Source organism: Salvelinus alpinus, chromosome 28, assembly GCF_045679555.1.
Source record: "Salvelinus alpinus chromosome 28, SLU_Salpinus.1, whole genome shotgun sequence".
NCBI classification, from domain to species: domain Eukaryota; kingdom Metazoa; phylum Chordata; class Actinopteri; order Salmoniformes; family Salmonidae; genus Salvelinus; species Salvelinus alpinus.
The window spans coordinates 12,910,699-12,935,012 of NC_092113.1; the positions used below are offsets into that span (position 1 = coordinate 12,910,699).

General features: G+C 40.4%; 1 protein-coding gene across 1 annotated transcript in view; it reads left to right on the plus strand.

The window, feature by feature from the left end:
• The window catches only part of LOC139557212 (N-terminal EF-hand calcium-binding protein 1-like), a 42,277-nt gene extending 30,120 nt beyond the window's left edge, over positions 1–12,157 (plus strand). The window contains exons 8-13 of the mRNA XM_071371717.1: positions 34–116; positions 8,498–8,551; positions 8,970–9,082; positions 9,434–9,511; positions 9,969–10,060; positions 10,296–12,157. Of these exons, the coding sequence (XP_071227818.1) occupies positions 34–116; positions 8,498–8,551; positions 8,970–9,082; positions 9,434–9,511; positions 9,969–10,060; positions 10,296–10,324 (449 nt within the window). The 3' untranslated portion in view covers positions 10,325–12,157. The remainder of the gene's footprint in view (positions 1–33; positions 117–8,497; positions 8,552–8,969; positions 9,083–9,433; positions 9,512–9,968; positions 10,061–10,295) is intronic.
• The last annotated feature ends 12,157 nt before the right edge of the window (positions 12,158–24,314 follow it).

Sequence of the window (24,314 nt, forward strand, 5' to 3'; positions counted from 1 at the left end):
GTGGTGATCGGACATTCTGTTTCCTTGGTTAAGGTGTCAGTGTGGAGCCAGACAACCACCACTGGAGCTCCCAGGTCAACCGCCTGCAGCAGCTTATAGACAAGCTGGAGTATGAGGTATGAGGTTGAGTGGTTAGCTGGAGTATGTGATACAAAGTTCACTATTTGTTAGCTGGAGTATGGGGAAGGAAGTTCACTATTCGTTAGCTGGAGTATGGGGATAAAGTTCACTATTTGTTAGCTGGGGTATGGGGTACGAAGTTCACTATTTGTTAGCTGGAGTATGGGGTACGAAGTTCACTATTTGTTAGCTGGAGTATGGGGTACGAAGTTCACTATTTGTTAGCTGGAGTATGAGGAACAATATTCAGGAGGCCGTGTAAGGGCTATTTGACATAGAAGGAGAGTGATGGAGTGCTGCATCAGTTGACCTGGCCTCCACAATCACCCGACCTCAACCCAATTGAGATGGTTTGGGATGAGTTGGACCGCAGAGTGAAGGAAAAGCAGCCAACAAGTGCTCAGCATATGTGGGAACTCCTTCAAGACTGTAGAATGTAGAAAATAGTACAAATAAAGAAAAACCCTTGAATCATTCAAGGGTTTTTCTTTATTTTTACTATTTTCTCCATTGTAGAATAAGGCTGTTTAATAAGGCTGTTATCCAGAGGCAAACAAATCATCGGCCAGAGCGTCAAGTGTGCGCTCTGAACGCAAGGAGATGGGTGAGGCTAAAGCTCAATAGGGTGTGAACGATGCTGAATGGGTGTAGACAAAGAAGAGCTCTCTCACCGAAACACTAAAATGCCATGTTCTCAAAAGTGAGTTTACAAGTTTATCAACTTTCAAAGCAGAATTACATTCCCATTGTTCCTAAAATGCAGTGTATAACATACCATTTTGTAGCCTTTACTTTTATCCAATGTAAAAAACAGAAATTCTAATTTCGCTACGTCAGACCGAATCCATGGTGTGAGTCACAAATTAACAGCCAAGCTGTCATCAAGGCAAAGGGTGGCTACTTTGAAGAATCTCAAATATAAAATATATTTAACACTTTTTGGTTACTACATGATTCGATATGTGTTATTTCATAGTTTTGAAGTCTTCACTATTATTCTACAATGTAAAAAATAGTTAAATTAAAGAAAAACCTTGAATGAGTAGGTGTGTCCAAACTTTTGACTGGTACTGTATATATATATATATATATATATATTTTTTTTTATAATTATTTGATTAAATATTGAATTTGGCCTTTACTAATATAGTGAAATAGAAACACACTGAATAACACATTCATTCATAAATGGCAAAAAAAGACAATAAAAAAATAAACCACAAGGAATGAGGTTTTGACGTGTCTGTCCTCTGTCTGAGAGATATAGCTCATGAAATATTTTTGTTTTTTGGACACATTTTAACCCCTTATATTTGATGGCACCAAACTACCTCCATACTTCCATTCATTTGTATGGGTTACCTTCAGACGAGTCCCGTGACACTTGTGCAAAAAGGAGAACACCTTCTTGTTCGTGAGAGTCTCACTGCATTGCAGTGCTAGAGGCATCACTACAGACCCGGGTTTGATCCAGGGCTGTATCACAACCGGCCGTGATCGGGAGTCCCATAGGGCGGTGCACAATTGACCCAGCGTCATCCGGGTTAGGGGAGTGTTTGGCTGGGATAGGCCATCATTGTAAATAAGAATTTGTTCTTAACTGACTTGCCTAGATAAATAAATAAACATTAAAAATACATGTTTCCATAGAGTGGTTATCATTTTTTGTCATGGTCTGACAAACACCACTGTAGCTCGGCTACCTTCCATCGCAGATGCGGAAGACCGACATAGGCGGAGGGGTGGATTGAGATGCAGCCCATGCAAAAAATATATCTCTAGCTTAAACTGATGGATTTTGATGTGGATTTTTTTATTATGTTACTTAGACTGACACACAATAGACTTAATGATTTTTTAACTGTTTGTCGCAAGTAAAATCTCTGGGTGGCGAGTTGATACAATTCCATGTCTGGAAGGTTAAACCACCCTCAGACTTAGGAAAATGTAAAACCTTCCTTTTTATTCTATGACTTTTATTTGCCCATATAAAGTCTGTTATGACTAAGTATACTTTTTTAAAGAATGTCTTCGGTGAGGTAGTTGGTAATATCGAGAATAAATATAACAACTTTGAAAGCCATGCCATTCTGAAGAGGTTTATTCTACCTGTACGATTTATGGGCAGATTGTTCCATTTAATTAGATCTTCATATTGTTCAGTAATGGGATACAGTTATCTTTATGTTTGTAACTTATTAACTATCTTAAATATTTTATATTTTTGTGGTCCACTTTAAAGGATTGCTGAAGATCATGAGTTATTATTTTAATTTTTCCTCTTGCCATTATTGTATGTTAATTGTATATCCTGAGATTTCTGAGTATTCTGAAAACATTTTTAGCAAGGTTCAGTGGTCGTTAGCTGGAGTATGAGTACAAGGTTAAGTTGTTATACATAGATTATTCCATTTAGTCTTATTGATGTGTTGTGAGTCTCTATTCAAACACTACTGTCTCTGATCAGTGCCCACTGACTCATTTATGCTAAGTCGACAATTAGCTTAAGTCACAACATTATCCCTCCTGCTGGGAAGTACTAATATTTGACAGACAATGACAACCAGCTAAAGTGCTCACTGCCAAATTCTCATCTTATTACCCAAGCTCTCAAAGCTCAATTCAACCTGCTAAAGGCCGATACAAGCTTCACTCCGTACAAGTAAGCGCCTGTGCGCTTGGGCGGTCCATGCATTTCTAGACCCCCAAATAGCAACAATCACAAGGCTATATAGCAGCGATTTTCTTGTTGTCTTCCTATTTGTGGTAAAAGCGAAGAATCATGTTGAAAACATCATCACCACTGTTACCTAATTTCAAATAACCAATTGCATATTTGAGTAAATGCTGCATGTATGACATTTTAGGTTTGTTTGACATTACCTTGTTTTATGCCTGCCAGTTGGCTGTAGACTACTCGACTAGCAGCTTGCTAAAATGTGTCCAAAAAACAAAAATATTTCATGAGCTATATCTCTCAGACATAGGACAGACACGTCACAACCTCATTCCTTGTGGTTTATTTTTTTATTGTCTTTTTTTGCCATTTATGAATGAATGTGTTATTCAGTGCGTTTCTATTTCACTATATTAGTAAAGGCCAAATTCAATATTTAATCAAATAACTGTAAAAAAAAAAATATATATACAGTGGGGAGAACAAGTATTTGATACACTGCCTATTTTGCAGGTTTTCCTACTTACAAAGCATGTAGAGGTCTGTAATTTTTATCATAGGTACACTTCAACTGTGAGAGACGGAATTTAAAACAAAAATCCAGAAAATCACATTGTATGATTTTTAAGTAATTAATTCGCATTTTATTGCATGACATAAGTATTTGATCACCTACCAACCAGTAAGAATTCCGGCTCTCACAGACCTGTTAGTTTTTCTTTAAGAAGCCCTCCTGTTCTCCACTCATTACCTGTATTAACTGCACCTGTTTGAACTCGTTACCTGTATAAAAGACACCTGTCCACCCACTCAATCAAACAGACTCCAACCTCTCCACAATGGCCAAGACCAGAGAGCTGTGTAAGGACATCAGGGATAAAATTGTAGACCTGCACAAGGCTGGGATGGGCTACAGGACAATAGGTAAGCAGCTTGGTGAGAAGGCAACAACTGTTGGCGCAATTATTAGAAAATGGAAGAAGTTCAAGATGACGGTCAATCACCCTCGGTCTGGGGCTCCATGCAAGATCTCACCTCGTGGGGCATCAATGATCATGAGGAAGGTGAGGGATCAGCCCAGAACTACACGGCAGGACCTGGTCAATGACCTGAAGAGAGCTGGGACCACAGTCTCAAAGAAAACCATTAGTAACACACTACGCCGTCATAGATTAAAATCCTGCAGCGCACGCAAGGTCCCCCTGCTCAAGCCAGCGCATGTCCAGGCCCGTCTGAAGTTTGCCAATGACCATCTGGATGATCCAGAGGAGGAATTGGAGAAGGTCATGTGGTCTGATGAGACAAAAATAGAGCTTTTTGGTCTAAACTCCACTCGCCGTGTTTGGAGGAAGAAGAAGGATTAGTACAACCCCAAGAACACCATCCTAACCGTGAAGCTTGGAGGTGGAAACATCATTCTTTGGGGATGTTTTTCTGCAAAGGGGACAGGACGACTGCACCGTATTGAGGGGAGGATGGATGGGGCCATGCATCGCGAGATCTTGGCCAACAACCTCCTTCCCTCAGTAAGAGCATTGAAGATAGGTCGTGGCTGGGTCTTCCAGCATGACAACGACCCGAAACACACAGCCAGGGCAACTAAGGAGTGGCTCCGTAAGAAGCATCTCAAGGTCCTGGAGTGGCCTTGCCAGTCTCCAGACCTGAACCCAATAGAAAATCTTTGGAGGGAGCTGAAAGTCCGTATTGCCCAGCGACAGCCCCGAAACCTGAAGGATCTGGAGAAGGTCTGTATGGAGGAGTGGGCCAAAATCCCTGCTGCAGTGTGTGCAAACCTGGTCAAGAACTACAGGAAACGTATGATCTCTGTAATTGCAAACAAAGGTTTCTGTACCAAATATTAAGTTCTGCTTTTCTGATGTATCAAATACTTATGTCATGCAATAAAATGCAAATTAATTACTTAAAAATCATACAATGTGATTTTCTGGATTTTTGTTTTAGATTCCGTCTCTCACAGTTGAAGTGTACCTGTGATAAAAATTACAGACCTCTACATGCTTTGTAAGTAGGAAAACCTGCAAAATCGGCAGTGTATCAAATACTTGTTCTCCCCACTGTATATACAGTGGGGAGAACAAGTATTTGATACACTGCCGATTTTGCAGGTTTTCCTACTTACAAAGCATGTAGAGGTCTGTAATTTTTATCATAGGTACACTTCAACTATGAGAGACGGAATCTAAAACAAAAATCCAGAAAATCACATTGTATGATTTTTAAGTAATTAATTTGCATTTTATTGCATGACATAAGTATTTGATACATCAGAAAAGCAGAACTTAATATTTGGTACAGAAACCTTTGTTTGCAATTACAGAGATCATACGTTTCCTGTAGTTCTTGACTAGGTTTGCACACACTGCAGCAGGGATTTTGGCCCACTCCTCCCTACAGATCTTCTCCAGATCCTTCAGGTTTCGGGGCTGTCGCTGGGCAATACGGACTTTCAGCTCCCTCCAAAGATTTTCTATTGGGTTCAGGTCTGGAGACTGGCTAGGCCACTCCAGGACCTTGAGATGCTTCTTACGGAGCCACTCCTTAGTTGCCATGGCTGTGTGCTTCGTGTCGTTGTCATGCTGGAAGACCCAGCCACGACCCATCTTCAATGCTCTTACTGAGGGAAGGAGGTTGTTGGCCAAGATCTCGCGATACATGGCCCCATCCATCCTCCCCTCAATACGGTGCAGTCGTCCTGTCCCCTTTGCAGAAAAGCATCCCCAAAGAATGATGTTTCCACCTCCATGCTTCACGGTTGGGATGGTGTTCTTGGGGTTGTACTCATACTTCTTCTTCCTCCAAACACGGCGAGTGGAGTTAGACCAAAAAGCTCTATTTTTGTCTCATCAGACCACATGACCTTCTCCCATTCCTCCTCTGGATCATCCAGATGGTCATTGGCAAACTTCAGACGGGCCTGGACATGCACTGGCTTAAGCAGGGGGACCTTGCGTGCGCTGCAGGATTTTAATCCATGACGGCGTAGTGTGTTACTAATGGTTTTCTTTGAGACTGTGGTCCCAGCTCTCTTCAGGTCATTGACCAGGTCCTGCCGTGTAGTTCTGGGCTGATCCCTCACCTTCCTCATGATCATTGATGCCCCACGAGGTGAAATCTTGCATGGAGCCCCAGACCGAGGGTGATTGACCGTCATCTTGAACTTCTTCCATTTTCTAATAATTGTGCCAACAGTTGTTGCCTTCTCACCAAGCTGCTTGGCTATTGTCCTGTAGCCCATCCCAGCCTTGTACAGGTCTACAATTTATCCCTGATGTCCTTACACAGCTCTCTGGTCTTGGCCATTGTGGAGAGGTTGGAGTCTGTTTGATTGAGTGTGTGGACAGGTGTCTTTTATACAGGTAACGAGTTCAAACAGGTGCAGTTAATACAGGTAATGAGTGGAGAACAGGAGGGCTTCTTAAAGAAAAACTAACAGGTCTGTGAGAGCCGGAATTCTTACTGGTTGGTAGGTGATCAAATACTTATGTCATGCAATAAAATGCAAATTAATTACTTAAAAATCATACAATGTGATTTTCTGGATTTTTGTTTTAGATTCCGTCTCTCACAGTTGAAGTGTACCTATGATAAAAATGACAGACCTCTACATGCTTTGTAAGTAGGAAAACCTGCAAAATCGGCAGTGTATCAAATACTTGTTCTCCCCACTGTATATACAACCCGGGTCTGTAGTGATGCCTCTAGCACTGCGATGCAGTGAGACTCTCACGAACAAGAAGGTGTTCTCCTTTTTGCACAAGTGTCACGGGACTCGTCTGAAGGTAACCCATACAAATGAATGGAAGTATGGAGGTAGTTTTGTGCCATCAAATATAAGGGGCTAAAGCCTCTTAAGGATCCGCCCCTTTTTTTCAATTGTCGCTTAAAATGACATACCCAAATCTAACTGCCTGTAGCTCAGGACCTGAAGCAAGGATATGCATAGTCGTGATACCTTTTGAAAGAGAACACTTTGATATTTGTGGAAATGTTAAATTAATGTAGAATATAACACATTAAATCTGGTCAAAAATAATACAAATAAAAAAAACATGCGTTTTTTATCTTTTTTTTGTAACATCATCTTTGAAATGCAAGAGAAATGCCATAATGTCACGTTCTGACCATAGTTCTTTTGTATTTTCTTTGTTTTAGTATGGTCAGGGCATGAGTTGGGTGGGTTATCTATGTTTTGTGTTTCTATGTTGGGTTTGTCGTTTGGCCTGATATGGTTCTCAATCAGAGGCAGGTGTTAGTCATTGTCTCTTATTGGGAACCATATTTAGGTAGCCTGTTTTTGTATTGTGGTTTGTGGGTGATTGTTCCTGTTCGTGTGTTCCTATGTTCTGTGTTCACTATTTCGGGACTGTAGCGTCTTCAGTTATTTTTGTCAGTTTATTGTTTTCGTTCTTGTTGAAAAGTATTTGAATAAATATGAATACTCACCACGCTGCGTATTGGTCCGACATTTCCTACTCCTCAAATGAGGAGGACGAAGACTATCGTTACACATAATGTATTATTCCAGCCCAGGCACGATTTAGATTTTGGCCACTAGATGGCAGCAGTGTATGTGTAAAGTTTTAGACTGATTCAAGGAACCATTGTATTTCTGTTCAGAATTTTGTTTCAAGACTGCCCAAATGTGCCTAATTGGTTTATTAATACATTTTCAAGTTCATAACTGTGCACTCTCCTCAAACAATAGCATGGTATTATTTCACTGTAATAGCTACTGGAAATTGGACAGTGCAGTTTAACAAGAATTTAAGCTTTCTGCCCATATCAGATATGTCTATGTCCTGGGAAATGTTCTTGTTACTTACAACCTCATGCTAATCACATTAGCCTACGTTAGCGCAACCATCCCGCGGGGGACCCACCAATCCTGTAGAGGCTCTAGCTAGCTGGCTAAAAACATCAAGCAAGCTAGCCTTTTAGCTTCCCACATCTTCCCCATGTGAAATAACCAGATTTATAATTAAATAATATGCCCTGGCAAATATTCTTATACTTACCGGTGTAACATACCATAATTATCCCAGTTTGACATGCTGCTTCAATGTATTCGCTCCCATATCAGTTAAAAATAGAATGTCATAATTTTTGCTCATGGCTAGCAGCTGTTTTTACCGTTTCAAAATAGCCTAGAATCACATAGTTATTACTTTGAAACAAAATACATTTTGGGATGATTATAATAAGGCTACAATGTTGATTGGTTTATTGTTTAAACAGTCTGAGATTATATTTGGTTATCAAGGCAAAAGAGACTGCTTATTTGACACATAGCCTATAGATCAGATCAAGGAAGCAGGCAGGTTTGGCTCAGCTTCATTGCCTACACAACACTGCACCCATGGTAGCGTAAGGAATGATATGTTACGTTTCAATATTTGAGCAGAGAAAATCTGCGTAGCAAGCGACGTAGGAGCCGCCCATTGTACTAAAAGGAGCCGCCCATTTTGTGACGAAAAACGACATTGCAACACTGTGCTATGCTCCAAATTGTCAGTTTGCTTAGGGTCTGTTACATATATCAATCCATTTCATATCAAAGGCAATGCTCTGTGACGTACTGTTACTAGAAGTTCATACTTGAGCTAGATTTGGTCAGGCTCGTTCTGTTGTTGCAGCATTTCTTTTCATGACTGACTGAAATATTTATGCCTCCATTTGCAGAGTCCACATCTGGAACCACTCAAAGAGGACACTTTAGCCGGAACATATAACTCAGTGAGTACAATTCGGATGGCCACTATGGCTACTTCCTTTTAGATTTGGAAGAGTAAGGTTTCAATGTCTATCAAAAGGTATACCCTAGATTTCAATGACTTAACATAGTGTGATACATATACTGTATCTGTCAAACTCTATAATTCTCTGCTACAGCATTGTTAATTTGTCTTAAAAAAATACTAGAATGACAAAACCAATGAACTACTGTGGCCCTCCAGATCCCCAGTGTTGGCTGCTTTTCTCTTATCCGTGTCCCTCTAATACTTACAGTAATAGAGGGTCGTGTTTATTAGAGCATGCAACAGAGAACGAGTGTCTTATTGGACCAGACAAGGTTTTCTTCTGTCTGGTGAACAATGAACATAACCCAGATGCCACTGGCCTGAACCATTTCCCCCTCTTTCCTTCTCAACAGAACATCCTGCTGGTGCAGAGACAGATGTCTGTGAAGGACAAAGATGCAGAGGAGTTCCAGCAGGCTCTGAAGATCTACACAGACGCCACAGCCTGCCAGACTAACAATCTGCAGTAGGTCTCTCTTCTACATTGAATACATTGCCCATTGTTTTCAATTAGGATTTGACCTATTGTGAATGTAGCCGCTTTTCCTGGCTAATCACCCTAATCCTGCATATACAGTAGCTACTCTGGATTTTGTGAACACACTTTGGCTGTATTTCAATACTAAAAAGGGACTTTCTTTCCTTCATAACTATTGTTTTGGAATACTGTCAAATAGGTGACAATAGTTCAGACTTTTGTGATAAAGAGTACAGACCCTACTAAAAGGAACTATGGCACTACTACAGGAACTACAAATGTTTGTCATCAAAATGCCAATTTCATTAGCAATATACTTGTGACTTCCTTGTCCCACAGTGTGTCTGTCCAGACTCTTCCAGAGAGATCCTGCTTCATCATGTACGAGTTCTGGCAAGACCGTCTCTCCTGGATGAGGTACATCAAGTATTCTGTACACTCATAGAAAAAAAGGTGCTATCTAGAACCTAAAATAGTTATTTTCGCTGTCCCCATAGAAGAACCCTTTTTGGTTCTAGGAAGAATCATTTTGGTTCTGGGTTCAATGTAGAATCCTTTCCACATAGGGTTCTACCTGGAACCAAAAAGGGTTCTCCTATGGGGACAGCCGAAGAAACCCTTTTTTCTAAGAGTGTAGTCCCAACAGTTTCAAATTAATTGACTGAATGAAAATGGATTTGCACCCAAATATAGCCATTCAGAGTTCTTCCAAATTCAGTTTTCCTACAAAATGCCTTGATTAAGATGGGATGTTGCAATGCTGTTGGACTTAAAGACCTTCTACAAAGCCTTATTGACGGTTTGACAAAGCACTGACAGTCCAGGGCCACCCATTGACTCCTCTGTCCCCTCTCTCCATCCCTTCCTCCTACAGTTACCTGCAGTCCCCCATCAGCAAGACATTCCAGCGCTGCATCATTGACGTACTGGAGGACCCTGAAATGGTTGCCACCATGCTCCTCCCAGGTTAGTGTCATAGGGGGATGGATTTTTGGGAGTGGATGAGGTAGGGATGGGTGAAAGAAGAGATAAGGAATGGCTCTGGGACCTCAGAGGGACAAAGACTCAAACCCACTGGAGAGGATGTGGTAATGCATGCCGTTTTTTGATGTTCATACAGTATATTGTTGTCAATAGATTATAAATGTGATGCTCATACGTAAATGATCACTCTATTTATTTTGTTAATTTGTTTTTTCAGCATCTTGGTGGATTATGAATAACAACTGACAGAAGTAAAGTTCCCAATGAAACCATGATATTCAAAACAATAAGAAGAGGAGAAAGTGTTTTATTCTTAAATTTGACTGTTTCTACTGATATGCTTTGCTTCCTTTGTTTACCACAGCATACTAATGACTATTTCCTAGACAATATGCTGTGTGTTTGCTGTATTGTCATAATTTGAGATGAATTTATGCACGACTTAACTATGCCTGTTTAGTTAAATCAGTCCAAAAACATAATGCGTTAGAGAGAAAGCGTTTTGAAATATTGCAATAACTATTGTGTTATTGAAATCCATATCATTATAATATGTATTTTTTGCTGTGCATCTTTCGATACATTGACATGTCTTGTATGAGTTTAGATGTAGAAATAGATGTACAAGAACAAAAATATTTGCATGAATTTGAATGATTTCCCAATGCTACTTTGTTACTAGCTTCGAAATAGACATTGTTTACTAGTAAGCTAATTGATACCACATTGCTTTAACATTCCATGATGTACTTTGTTAGTTACCTCAAATGCGTATACATATTGATCAAAGTCTATGGTCATTCAGTACTCACATTCCAACTAAAATAACAGCAGATCACTAACTACAGAGGTAGAGTTTACCAGTGTCCAATTGTTCTACCTGTTGTATTGTGCAATGTTGAACCCTAGCTCATAAAAAAAAGTAAAATAACAAAGTACCACTACAGTGATTTCCAATGTGCTTCTTAGATATAATGTTGTGACAGATCGGTTGGTTCACACCCAACCCTGAATTGGATAAACCATATCGTATTTATACTTACTGTATGTCACTCATGCACTTTAGTTGTGAATGGAGCTATATTTTTCCGATGCTATGGATGTGGATGGATAAGTATGTGGACGGATAACAATGGTAGGTTTTCAGTCACTTTACTAAATTTGTAATATTAATAATGTAATAATATTTAATGTCGCACTCCAGTTTCCGATTAATCTCGTTTTTTCACCTGATTTACTTAACAAAGGCACATCTCAATAGGTGGTCCAGATATCCTCATTACATGGTACAAGTGGAGGGGTGGGGCCTTTCTTCTTTTGTTCTCTATTGCTCCTCTATTGTTCCTGTAAGCAAGGGGGAGGCCGATGACATCAGAAGGCGCCATAAGACCAACTCCTTGAATGGCCTACTTAATGATGTTTGCACATGTATCTGAAAAAGACTATTTTGCTCAAAACCTATTTTTCGACCCTTACGTGTGTCTACATTACTGTGTTCATATGTGGGATATTGTTTTTCAACAGGAAATGTAAAAAAAATTGGAGTGGATCTTTAATATGCTATATTAAATCTTTAATATTATTGAAATATCAATTCCAAGGGCTGAACCTGCACTGCTATCCCTCAGCTTAAACAAATTAATGCCATCAACATTATTATCTAGCATTATTTATGGGAGTATTTGTTTATGGGAGTATTTGTTTTCTGTGGTAAAAAAAAAATATGCAACCAACATTATGTGTGCAGAACAAAACAAACCCACATTGTATTTTTTGAATAGTTTATCCCTCTTAGTATGAGGGTAATCACTTATGGATAGAATACAAGTCTGAGAATCTTAATGAAACTGAAGGTAATTCAAATATTGTTAATGATTATTAGTAGATCTTTTGTGATTTGAGTGTTGATCATGTCAACTGGGGATGAATGAGTCATGTCCAGTTGAGGATGAATGAATATGTCCTAGCTTTTCTGTACTGTAGTTGTTCTTCAGTCATCCAACATTTGAAATCAATGTTACAGTAATTATGTGGATGCTATGTTTGTTTTGTTGGCATGAATTAAAGCTAATGACTTGACCATTTCACATCATTATTGATTCACACTAATACAGAAAAGTGTATGTACAGTGCTATAGGTATATGGTGCAATTCACAGACAACTCTAACTAGAATTTGTAATAATGTGTCATATTATGACATATCAAATATGTCATGAGGTGAAAAACAGTATTTGACCTCATTGAGTTGTTTAGCATACAGTGATGGTTAACATTATGGGCTCGATTCAATCCATATTGTGGATGTTTAGTGCTATAGTGTGATTGAAATGTAATGTTAATGCTCCCGTGTTCGCGGAGATGCTTTCATCTGCATACGTGGGCTCAATTCAAAATGATCTTTACATTTAAATTGCGCTATAACACTGAACTTCCGCAGTACTGATTGAATTGAGCCTTATATCCCTGTCTGGAGGACTGAAGTATGTCAACAAGAGATGCATTAAACCCTGTACATACCATTATTCCACAACAACAGATCACTTCCTCAGTAACTAATCTGAGAGGTTTAAAAAATTGTGCTTTACCTCCAGCTGTCTCAGAATCGTATTTAGAATAGCTTTTTGAAAATAAAAAATAAAAATGTATATACTATAAACCTAATAATAGGTTTATAGTATAAGCAGCTGCAGACTTTGATTTTAAGAGCTCCGAGTTGAATATGGAGCAGTTAGTGGGCTTGGTTCCATGCTTCTGGACATCTACTGATGTTTAAGCCTGTTAGGGAGCCCAATTCTGATATTTTGACCAATTATTGGCAAAAAATCAGATCTGATTGGTCAAAAGACCAGTTAGTGACAAATGAAACCATTTGTCTTGCTCGTCTCTCACATCTTAGTTCAGCATTTGGCTGTAAGTCCAGAACCATGAGTCAGTCACGTAGACAAAGGGGAAGTTTTCTGGCAGAAGGAGCAAGTCTCATTAATACATTATATGACGTTAGTTAAATGGCTAGATACACTGAATAAACAATATAACAGCAATTTTGCCACCACAGACAATAATAATTTACAATATGTTTATCTGTATGTTCAAAGCATTAGAAAAGACTGAAGTTATCCAATACTTGTAGGATTGATGGGTTCTCTTATGTTTTGTATCAAAGATAAAATCAATCATTCCACTATGACAGAACCAGTGGAAATTCAAGACAGCAGAGGCGGGCAGGCAGAACATTTCAGGCAGAACAACAGTCTGATACAGCAACAGCAGCAGCAGTCGTCCACTGAGATACAGTAAATCCTTCCTCTGTCCCTAATCCCATCCCTCCACTATCTTATGTGACAAGTTTTCTATATCAGCCAATGTACACAGTATGCCCATAACTATAATAAGGTGGTTATTGCGTGTGTGTGTGAGAGAGAGAGAAAGAGAGAGAGAGAGAGAGAGAGATCTGGGAAGATGAGATGCATCAACATAAACAGAGGGGGGGGGGGGGGGGGGGGTCCTACTGGATGAGCCACAAAACAGCTGAAATCTGGAAAACTATGGTGGAAGGATTTGTCAGGGAAAGTACTTAACCCCTTATTTGGAGGTCATACCAAGGAGAATTTTGCCATTTGAATTTGAATTTTAGATTTGGGTATGTAATTTTGAAAAAAAGGGGTGGATATTTAAGACCCCTTGAACTATAATTTAAAATAATAATAATAATAATTTGATGAACATTTTTGCCTTACTGCTATTAGCCCATACAAACGCATTGAATAACAGATTCACAACATGGAACAACAGATAGTCACCCCCCAAAAATATGTATATCCTATATCTAATAGACATAAAAGAGATCTGGAAACATTTGTTATTTTTTGTGTGTATTTAACCCCTTATTCAATTTCACTAAACAGTCTCCATATGTACTGTATTGTACTTCCATGCTTCTTAGACCGGTACCGGGGGACCTTCAAACAAGTCGTGTGAGGCCTGTGGGCGTCCTAGAGCAAAACAACTGACATGTACGTGTTCACAAGTCTCACCTCACGAGTCGAAAAACAATTGTGGGGGTCGTAGAGAAAACAGAGAACACCATCATGTTCGTGAGAGTCTCATCTTTCCATAGAGGGGTCATAATATTTCATAATCTGTCAACTTTTCACCGCAGATGAGGAAGTGTTACATAGGCGGATGTGGTGGATTGAGACGCATCCAATGAAAAATAACTGATATTGCTAGCTTAAACTGATGGATTAAACACACAAACATTCATACACACACGTACACCATACACACACACGTTTACACTCATATGCTGCTGCGATTCTGTTCTGTATTTTATTATTTGTATTATTATCTATCCTGTTGCATAGTCACTTGACCCTGCCTCCATGTATATATGTACCTTGTACCCCTGTACATTGATCTGGTCCTGGTACTCCCTATATACAGTTGTAGTCGGAAGTTTACATACACCTTAGCCAAATACATTTCAACTCAGTTTTTCACAATTCCTGACATTTAATCCCAGTAAAGATACCCTGTTTTAGGTCAGCTAGGATCACCACTTTATTTTAAGAATGTGAAATGTCAGAATAATAATAATATGTATTTCACCTTTTATTTCATTCATCACATTCCCAGTGGGTCAGAAGTTTACATACACTCAATTAGTATTTGGTAGCACTGCCTTTAAATTGTTTAACTTGGGTCAAATGTTTTGGGTAGCCTTCCACAAGCTTCCCACAATAAGTTGGGGAAATTTTGGCCCATTCCTCCTGACGAACCTGGTGTAACTGAGTCAGGTTTGTAGGCCTCCTTGCTCGCACACGCTTTTTCAGTTCTGCCCACGCATGTTCTATTGGATTGAGGTCAGGGCTTTGTGATGACCACTCCAATACCTTGACTTTGTTGTCCTTAAGCCATTTTGCCACAACTTTGGAAGTATGCTTAGGGTCATTGTCCATTCGGAAGACCAATTTGTGACCAAGCTTTAACTTCCTGACTGATGTCTTGAGATGTTGCTTCAATATATCCACATAATCTTCCTTCCTCATGATGCCATCTATTTTGTGAAGTGCACCAGTCCCTCCTGCAGCAAAGCACCCGCACAACATGCTGCTGCCACCCCTGTGCTTCACAGTTGGGATGGTGTTCTTCGGCTTGCAAGCCTCCCTCTTTTTCATCCAAACATAACGATGGTCATTATGGCCAAACGGTTCTATTATTGTTTCATCAGACCAGAGGTCATTTCTCCAAAAAGTACGATCTTTGTCTCCATATGCAGTTGCAAACCATAGTCTGGCTTTTTTATGGTGGTTTTGGAGCAGTGGCTTCTTCCTTGCTGAGCGGCCTTTCAGGTTATGTCGATATAGGACTCGTTATACTGTGGATACCTGTTTTTTTTAACCTGTTTCCTCCAACATCTTCACAATGTCCTTTGCTGTTGTTCTGGGATTGATTTGCACTTTTCGCACCAAAGTACGTTCATCTCTTGGAGACAGATTGTGTCTCCTTCCTGAGCGGTATGACGGCTGCGTGGTCCCATGGTGTTTATACTTGTTTGTACAGATGAACGTGGTACCTTCAGGCGTTTGGAAATTGCTCCCAAGGATGAACCAGACTTGTGGAGGTCTACTGATGTCTTTTGATTTTCCCATGATGTCAAGCAAAGTAGGCCTTGACATACATCCACAGGTACACCTCCAATTGACTCAAGTTATGTCAATTAGCCTATCAGAAGCTTCTAAAGCCATGACATAATTTTCTGGAATTTTCCAAGCTGTTTAAAGGCAGTCAACTTAGTGTATGTAAACTTCTGACCTACTGGAATTGTGATACAGTGAATTATAAGTGAAATAATCTGTAATTTGTAATAATTTGTTGGAAAAATGACTTGTGTCATGGACAAAGTAGATGTCCTAACTGACTTGCCAAAACTATAGTTTGTTAACAAGAAATGTGTAGAGTGGTTGAAAAACGAGTTTTAATGAATCCAACCTAGGTGTATGTAAACTTCCAACTTCAACTGGATATATTAATTATTGTGTATTTTACTCCACTTGTGTTACTATTTTGATTTGTATTATTCTTTTTTTAACTCTGCGTCATTGGGAAGGGATCGTAAGCAAGCATTTCACGTTAAAGTCTAATCCTGATTTATTCGGCGCATGTGACAAATAACATTTGATTTGAAGATCTGTACTTGCCTACAAACTGTGTGTGGCTACAGTACACCATTTGGCTACAGTACACCATTTGGCTACAGTACACCATTTGGCTACAGTACACCATTTTGCTACAGTACACCATTTGGCTACAATACACCATTTGGCTACAGTACACCATTTTGCTAGAGTACACCATTTGGCTACAGTACACCATTTGGCTACAGTACACCATTTTGCTACAGTACACCATTTGGCTACAGTACACCATTTGGCTACAGTACACCATTTGGCTACAGACAATCATTGAGCAGTGAGCACACGCAGAGCAACATAGGACAAGCAAGACGTAGCATGCAGACAGAGCAACATAGCACAAAAAGCAACAAGACAAAATCCATAAAAGCAACAAAATGTTTCCAAACCTCACAAGCTACAGACAACATGGAAAGCGGCAATACACAACTAGGGCAACACAGTCTCACATTCAATTCGCGCATATATGTACAAAATGTATTTCAGCAGATTTCGTGCGTTTTTGTGCATTTTTGGGGTGGTTCAATTCGTTTGAAAATACACGAATTTCTGTGCTACTTAATTCGTGCGAAAATACACGAATTTCTGTGCTACTTAATTTGTGCGAAAAGACACGAATTTAACCAGTAGGCGACACACAAGCCGTTGCAACAACCATGTAGACGCGATCATTTGTATTTCATTTTTGTTCTTCTTAATGGCTAATTCAACGTCATGAATATACAGAAATGTTGTCTTTGTTTAACCATGTTTTAAAATGTGTCGTTGTATGCCTATATGTACTGTTTTAGACTTGCTGAACAGAATTTTTGAGAAAAGACGCACATTTACGTGCGACTTAATTCGTGGGAAATATTGTTTTATTAATGCCAATGCTGTTTTCTGTGCTTAATTTCGCTTAATACTTTGGATACTGGTGCACTTGTAATCAGAACGCCTTTTTGTCATGTAGGCAACCATACACGATTTTCTTCATAACCCATTTCATATTTCGTGGAGCCTAAATTACACCATTTTCTTCATAATGCATGTATTACATGTTAATGTAAAATAATGAATTATGTTGGCTTACACTTATGGCCTTTCCAAGGCCTTTCCATACCTTAAGGGAACATTTTAGCACTCGCCATATGGTTAGTGAGAAACGCCACATTGCAAATATAAGGTCCCTTACTAGACGTCCTGCAACGTTTCTAAAATTCGCGGACGGCGTCGGGCCGTGCGCGGGGGAGAGATCTTTCAGGAAGTCATCAAACGAAATCTCTCGGACGTTCGGTTTCCTTTTATAAAAATAACACATTTTTGTCATTTTTCCGCAGTCTCGGAAATTCCCACCAGAGGGAAAATAAATAATATTGCAAATGCACAAGCACATTGCAAATGCATGTGGCCTTTTCTCCTAAACGGAAAATATTTCGAAGACGTAATGGACAGTTGGCCCCGAACAAGATGGCGTCGAGGCCTCAACGCTTTTTGAGTTATGGCCATTTTTCTGTGATTAAAGGTCAAAAACGCAAAGTAGGGTGCTAATTTGACCGCTTCACGTCAAAGTACATAAGCATACGGTGTCAGGAAAAAAAGAACCAGCCATTTATCTATCGTAATTTAAGAGAAATCGTACATTGACAAATTGGTAATGTTCACAAAAAGGAGTTAAAAAAAAAAAGTTACAGATCCAGTTGCAGTGTGTTCAGACGAACATTTTTTAAGTGGGTCTCGAAGCTCTGCCAGAATTCTGTGATTTTATGTGATTTTATGAAATAACACACACTCATTTAACCCTCTGTAAATAAGTCAGTTCTTAACATAAAGACTTAAAACTCAATATTATATAAGAGCCTACCCCAAGGAGGATATGTGTTCACTTTCAGCTTCCTATGTCAACCGGAAGTACCTTCAAATGGTGCCATAGGGTCAGTTTCGAAGGGTTAAAAAGGTCAGATCTGCCTCCCGGGTGGCGCAGTGGTCTAGGGCACTGCATCGCAGTGCTAGCTGTGCCACCAGAGTCTCTGGGTTCGCGCCCAGGCTCTGCCGCAGCCGGCCGCGACCGGGAGGTCCGTGGGACGACGCACAATTGGCCTAGCGTCGTCCGGGTTAGGGAGGGTTTGGCCGGTAGGGATATCCTTGTCTCATCGCGCTCCAGCGACTCCTGTGGCGGGCCGGGGGCAGTGCGCGCTAGCCAAGGGGGCCATGTGCACGGTGTTTCCTCCGACACATTGGTGCGGCTGGCTTCCGGGTTGGAGGCGCGCTGTGTTAAGAAGCAGTGCGGCTTGGTTGGGTTGTGCTTCGGAGGACGCGTGGCTTTCGACCTTCGTCTCTCCTGAGCCCCTACGGGAGTTGTAGCGATGAGACAAGATAGTAATTACTAGCGATTGGATACCATGAAGAAAAGGGGATAAAAGGATGGAGTGAAAAAGTACGGTGCTTAAAGACACACAAAGCCTGAAATGGCATTGCCATTATCTCCAGGCCGTGCCGAGTTCAACGAGATGCCCCGCTTGACCGTAGCTAGCTCGGTCTGAGTGCAGCGACAGGGACAAGAAGAAGGACCCAAATGACCCTTTGACCTCAATTTCATATTTTTTTGCTTTTGGGAGACAGAGAGAGAACCGTTAAGGTTAGAAGCACAATTTGACCTCAGGAACGTTCCTAAGGTCCTCCCGATCTGTGCAAGCCTAACATTGACCGTGTGGCATTAACCCTTGATAGTTAAAAGAAGGTGTTTACATCAAACAGTTTACAATGACATGTCTCCCCATAGGAATACATTTCCTGCTCCCCTAAATTCAACCTGAAGCCTATGTGGGTTAATAATGCCTTATGAACCTGTCTTCGATGACAATCCATCAGGCCACTATGAGGTCTACCTGTGTCGATTCTAAAGATTCGATTTTAAATCACCCTAAAAGTGTTTGCCATACCCAACCTGCAGTTTGAGAGAAATAGTGCATTCAACCCTATGTAAATCAGTGAGTTCTTAACGTATAGACTTAAAACTCAGGATTCTGTAAAAGCCCACTCCAATGAGGATATGTGTTTACTTTCAGCTTCCTGTGCCAACCGGAAGTGCCATAATTGGTGTCAAAAGGGCTGTTTCGAAGGGTTAAAAAAGTCAAATCTTTCCAAAACTTAATATATGTCAATAGGCAACCCTCATGAACTGTAAATCAGTCATTCATCCCATCAGATTTCAAGGAAAAATTTACACACCCACACAGAAAGGATGGAGTGACATACTGAGGGGCTTAGAGGCAGACAGTGCCTGCAATAGTTACTTTTGTTTGAACTTTTAAAGAACCGTCAGACCTAGAGTTCTGAAACTTTACAAACCTGTTCTAGAGCTCAGGTCGATTAAGCACGGTGAGTTATGTGGCTCTAGAAGGTTCTCGGACCGATAAAAAGCCTCGGTGCATTTGCATTGACTTCAATTCATTTTGAGCATTACAAAATGGTGACATTTAGAAAAGTCCCAGAGTTGCAAGACTAGGTGCATTGAAACCGGCTCGGCCCATAGAGACGGACCCCGACATTTCTGTCCGATAGCTCATTCAAGGACCCCGTAGCAAGGCATGGAAAAAAGTGGAATTTCAGCACCAATTAAGGTTTTGCTCGGGCACCGAATGACCTATCGAGCCGAAACTTGGGATTCGAGGTCGCCTCACATAGGGCTAAACATAATGTGAAAACTGGACCCGCAGCTAGAACATAACTACGTATTATTTGTTTTATTATGGTTTAAATGGAAGGCGCTGTGAATTTTGGGCCTGCTCTGAAATATGTGATAGTTGGCTTCTAAACGAGTTGGAAAAAGTGAGTTTGGAGTCAGATGGTATCAGTTTGGTGTCTGAAAATATCTAATTGGCTGATGGACACTGACTTGCTAGTTGACTTTTGTGCATTTGCAATATGTTTCAACAGTGAAAAACCACCAAAATAGCATTCTGAAATCACCACTAAAAATGACATCACCATAGCCGTGCCGAGTTCAACGAGATGCCCCGCTTGACCGTAGCTAGCTCGGTCTGAGTGCAGCGACAGGGACAAGAAGAAGGACCCAAATGACCCTTTGACCTCAATTTCATATTTTTTTGCTTTTGGGAGACAGAGAGAGAACCGTTAAGGTTAGAAGCACAATTTGACCTCAGGAACGTTCCTAAGGTCCTCCCGATCTGTGCAAGCCTAACATTGACCGTGTGGCATTAACCCTTGATAGTTAAAAGAAGGTGTTTACATCAAACAGTTTACAATGACATGTCTCCCCATAGGAATACATTTCCTGCTCCCCTAAATTCAACCTGAAGCCTATGTGGGTTAATAATGCCTTATGAACCTGTCTTCGATGACAATCCATCAGGCCACTATGAGGTCTACCTGTGTCGATTCTAAAGATTCGATTTTAAATCACCCTAAAAGTGTTTGCCATACCCAACCTGCAGTTTGAGAGAAATAGTGCATTCAACCCTATGTAAATCAGTGAGTTCTTAACGTATAGACTTAAAACTCAGGATTCTGTAAAAGCCCACTCCAATGAGGATATGTGTTTACTTTCAGCTTCCTGTGCCAACCGGAAGTGCCATAATTGGTGTCAAAAGGGCTGTTTCGAAGGGTTAAAAAAGTCAAATCTTTCCAAAACTTAATATATGTCAATAGGCAACCCTCATGAACTGTAAATCAGTCATTCATCCCATCAGATTTCAAGGAAAAATTTACACACCCACACAGAAAGGATGGAGTGACACACTGAGGGGCTTAGAGGCAGACAGTGCCTGCAATAGTTACTTTTGTTTGAACTTTTAAAGAACCGTCAGACCTAGAGTTCTGAAACTTTACAAACCTGTTCTAGAGCTCAGGTCGATTAAGCACGGTGAGTTATGTGGCTCTAGAAGGTTCTCGGACCGATAAAAAGCCTCGGTGCATTTGCATTGACTTCAATTCATTTTGAGCATTACAAAATGGTGACATTTAGAAAAGTCCCAGAGTTGCAAGACTAGGTGCATTGAAACCGGCTCGGCCCATAGAGACGGACCCCGACATTTCTGTCCGATAGCTCATTCAAGGACCCCGTAGCAAGGCATGGAAAAAAGTGGAATTTCAGCACCAATTAAGGTTTTGCTCGGGCACCGAATGACCTATCGAGCCGAAACTTGGGATTCGAGGTCGCCTCACATAGGGCTAAACATAATGTGAAAACTGGACCCGCAGCTAGAACATAACTACGTATTATTTGTTTTATTATGGTTTAAATGGAATGCGCTGTGAATTTTGGGCCTGCTCTGAAATATGTGATAGTTGGCTTCTAAACGAGTTGGAAAAAGTGAGTTTGGAGTCAGATGGTATCAGTTTGGTGTCTGAAAATATCTAATTGGCTGATGGACACTGACTTGCTAGTTGACTTTTGTGCATTTGCAATATGTTTCAACAGTGAAAAACCACCAAAATAGCATTCTGAAATCACCACTAAAAATGACATCACCATAGCCGTGCCGAGTTCAACGAGATGCCCCGCTTGACCGTAGCTTGCTCGGTCTGAGCGCAGCGACAGTGACAAGAAGATGACCCTTGACCTACATTTCAAGTCTTTTGCTTTTGGGAGACAGAGAGAGAACTGTTAAGGTTTAGAAGCACAATTTGACCTCAGGAACGTACCTAAGGTCTCTGTGCAAGCCTAACATTGACCGTGTGGCATTAACCCTTAACAGTTAAAAGAAGGTGTTTACATCAAACAGTTTACAATGACATCTCTCCCCATAGGAACACATTGCCTGCACCCCTAAATTCAACCTGAAGCCTATGTGGGTTATGAATGTCTTATGAACCTGTCTTCAATGACAATCCATCAAGCCACTATGAGGTCTACCTGTGTTGATTCTAAGCTTCCTGGAGCAACCGGAAGTGATAAAATCACCCTAAAAGTGTTTTGCCATACCCAACCAGCAGTTTGTGATATATAGTGCATTCAACCCTGTGTAAATCAGTCAGTTCTTAACGTATAGACTTAAAACTCAGGATTCTGTAAAAGCATACCCCGATCAGGATATGTATTTACTTATAGCTTCCTGTGCCAACCAGAAGTGCCTTAAAATGGGGTCATAGGTGCTGTTTCGAAGGTTTAAAAAAGTCAGATCTTTCCAAAACTTTAAATGTGTGAATCGGTCAACCCTCATGAACTGTAAATCAGTAATTTCGCTAAACAGATGTCAAAGAAAAGCTCTCTCCACACACACACACACACACACACACACACACACACACACACACACACACACACACACACACACACACACACACACACACACACACACACACACACACACACACACACACACACACACACACACACACACACACACACACACACACACACACACACACACACACACACACACACACACACAGCAAGGATGGAGTGAAAAAGTATGGTGCTTAAAGACACACAGAGCCTTAAATGCTTTTAGGGGGGATCCAGACTTCCATACCCGCTCTGGGAGCGCTATACTACCGCCCCAAATCAATGGGTGCTGGCCTGAGTGATTTATGGAGGTTTTCAAAAAATATTGTTTTTTCTTCTGGAAAATATTTTATGTTTTTTCTTCTCGAGTCAATGGCCTGAGTGATTTATGGAGGTTTTCAAAAAATATTCTAAGTCCAAACTTTTCATGCACCTGGTATTTTTTTGGGGTTACCAGGCGTCATTTTTCAAAACGGTTGAAATTGCTCTGGCATCCAGAGTGTCACATGACCGGATGAGGTAACTATTCTTGTTCTTCTTGTAACTTTCCGGTAGGCTAGAAGCTTTCCGGTGTTTTGCTGCTCGACACAGGTCGACGCAGGTATTGCACTTGATTTATCGTTATCGTAACCGTAGGTGCAGCCAAGTGGAAATACGAAAGCTTTCTAGCTATTTCGCACTGACGGTAATTTGAACACAAGAACGTTTCTAGTGAAAAGGTGCTTACACTCAGAGCCATGTATTTACACTCAGCCACCCTAGCCTTATTACGGGTTAACGTTTTGGTAATTTTGGTTGGCCAACAAAATGTAAGACTACAATGACTGCATACGTTTCCCCAAATGTTATACGAAAAAAAAAAGTTTTGTTATTGATGGACAATGGCAAGGCTGCCATTGTATTTTCAGTTACATTCTGTTCAATAAAAATGGTTTACACGTTTATTTTTTAAGAAATACATGGAACTACATCCGAATAAAACACCATTAACCATCATGCATTGCTTACATTCATTCTATCCTGAAAAGTCTGTTCAGAAAAATCGAAAACAGTACATATAGGCATAAAACCACAATGTTTTAATAGGGATTAAATAAAGACAATATATATATAACCTCTTATGGTTAAATTGTTAAAAAAAGACAAAATATCTATATATTCATAACGTAAAATAAATAAATAAATACAGGCGATCGCGTCTATGGTTGTTGCAACGGCTTGTGTATCGCCTACTGGTTAAATTCGTGTCTTTTCGCACGAATTAAGTAGCACAGAAATTCGTGTATTTTCGCACGAATTAAGTAGCACAGAAATTCGTGTATTTTCAAACGAATTGAACCACCCCAAAAATGCACAAAAACGCACGAAATCTGCTGAAATACATTTTGTACATATATGCGCGAATTGAATGTGAGGCTGGGCTGACTAGGGATTATGTTCACAAATCTGATTGGCCTTTAACCATGTCTTCATGCATTTTGTGTAGTGTGATAGGTGGTGCAGTTACAGTATGTGTGTCTGATGGCAGCGTATTCCAAACATGTGAAGCTCCCACAGAGAAAGCAGATTGACTAAAGGTGCTTTTCCTGAAGGGAATTATAGTCACCTCTCATGGCAGACCTTGTGGATCTGATGCTATATGTTTGGGTTTTCTGTTTAACAAAAGTACTGAGTGGAGGGGGAGCCAGGCCATTTAGGATCTTGAATACAAGACATGTGTCGGTGTATTGCACAAGAATGCTTCCTGAGGATGTAACAGTGATGATGGCTATTGGGCTTCCTATCAACCACTTTGAGAGCCTGTTTGTAGA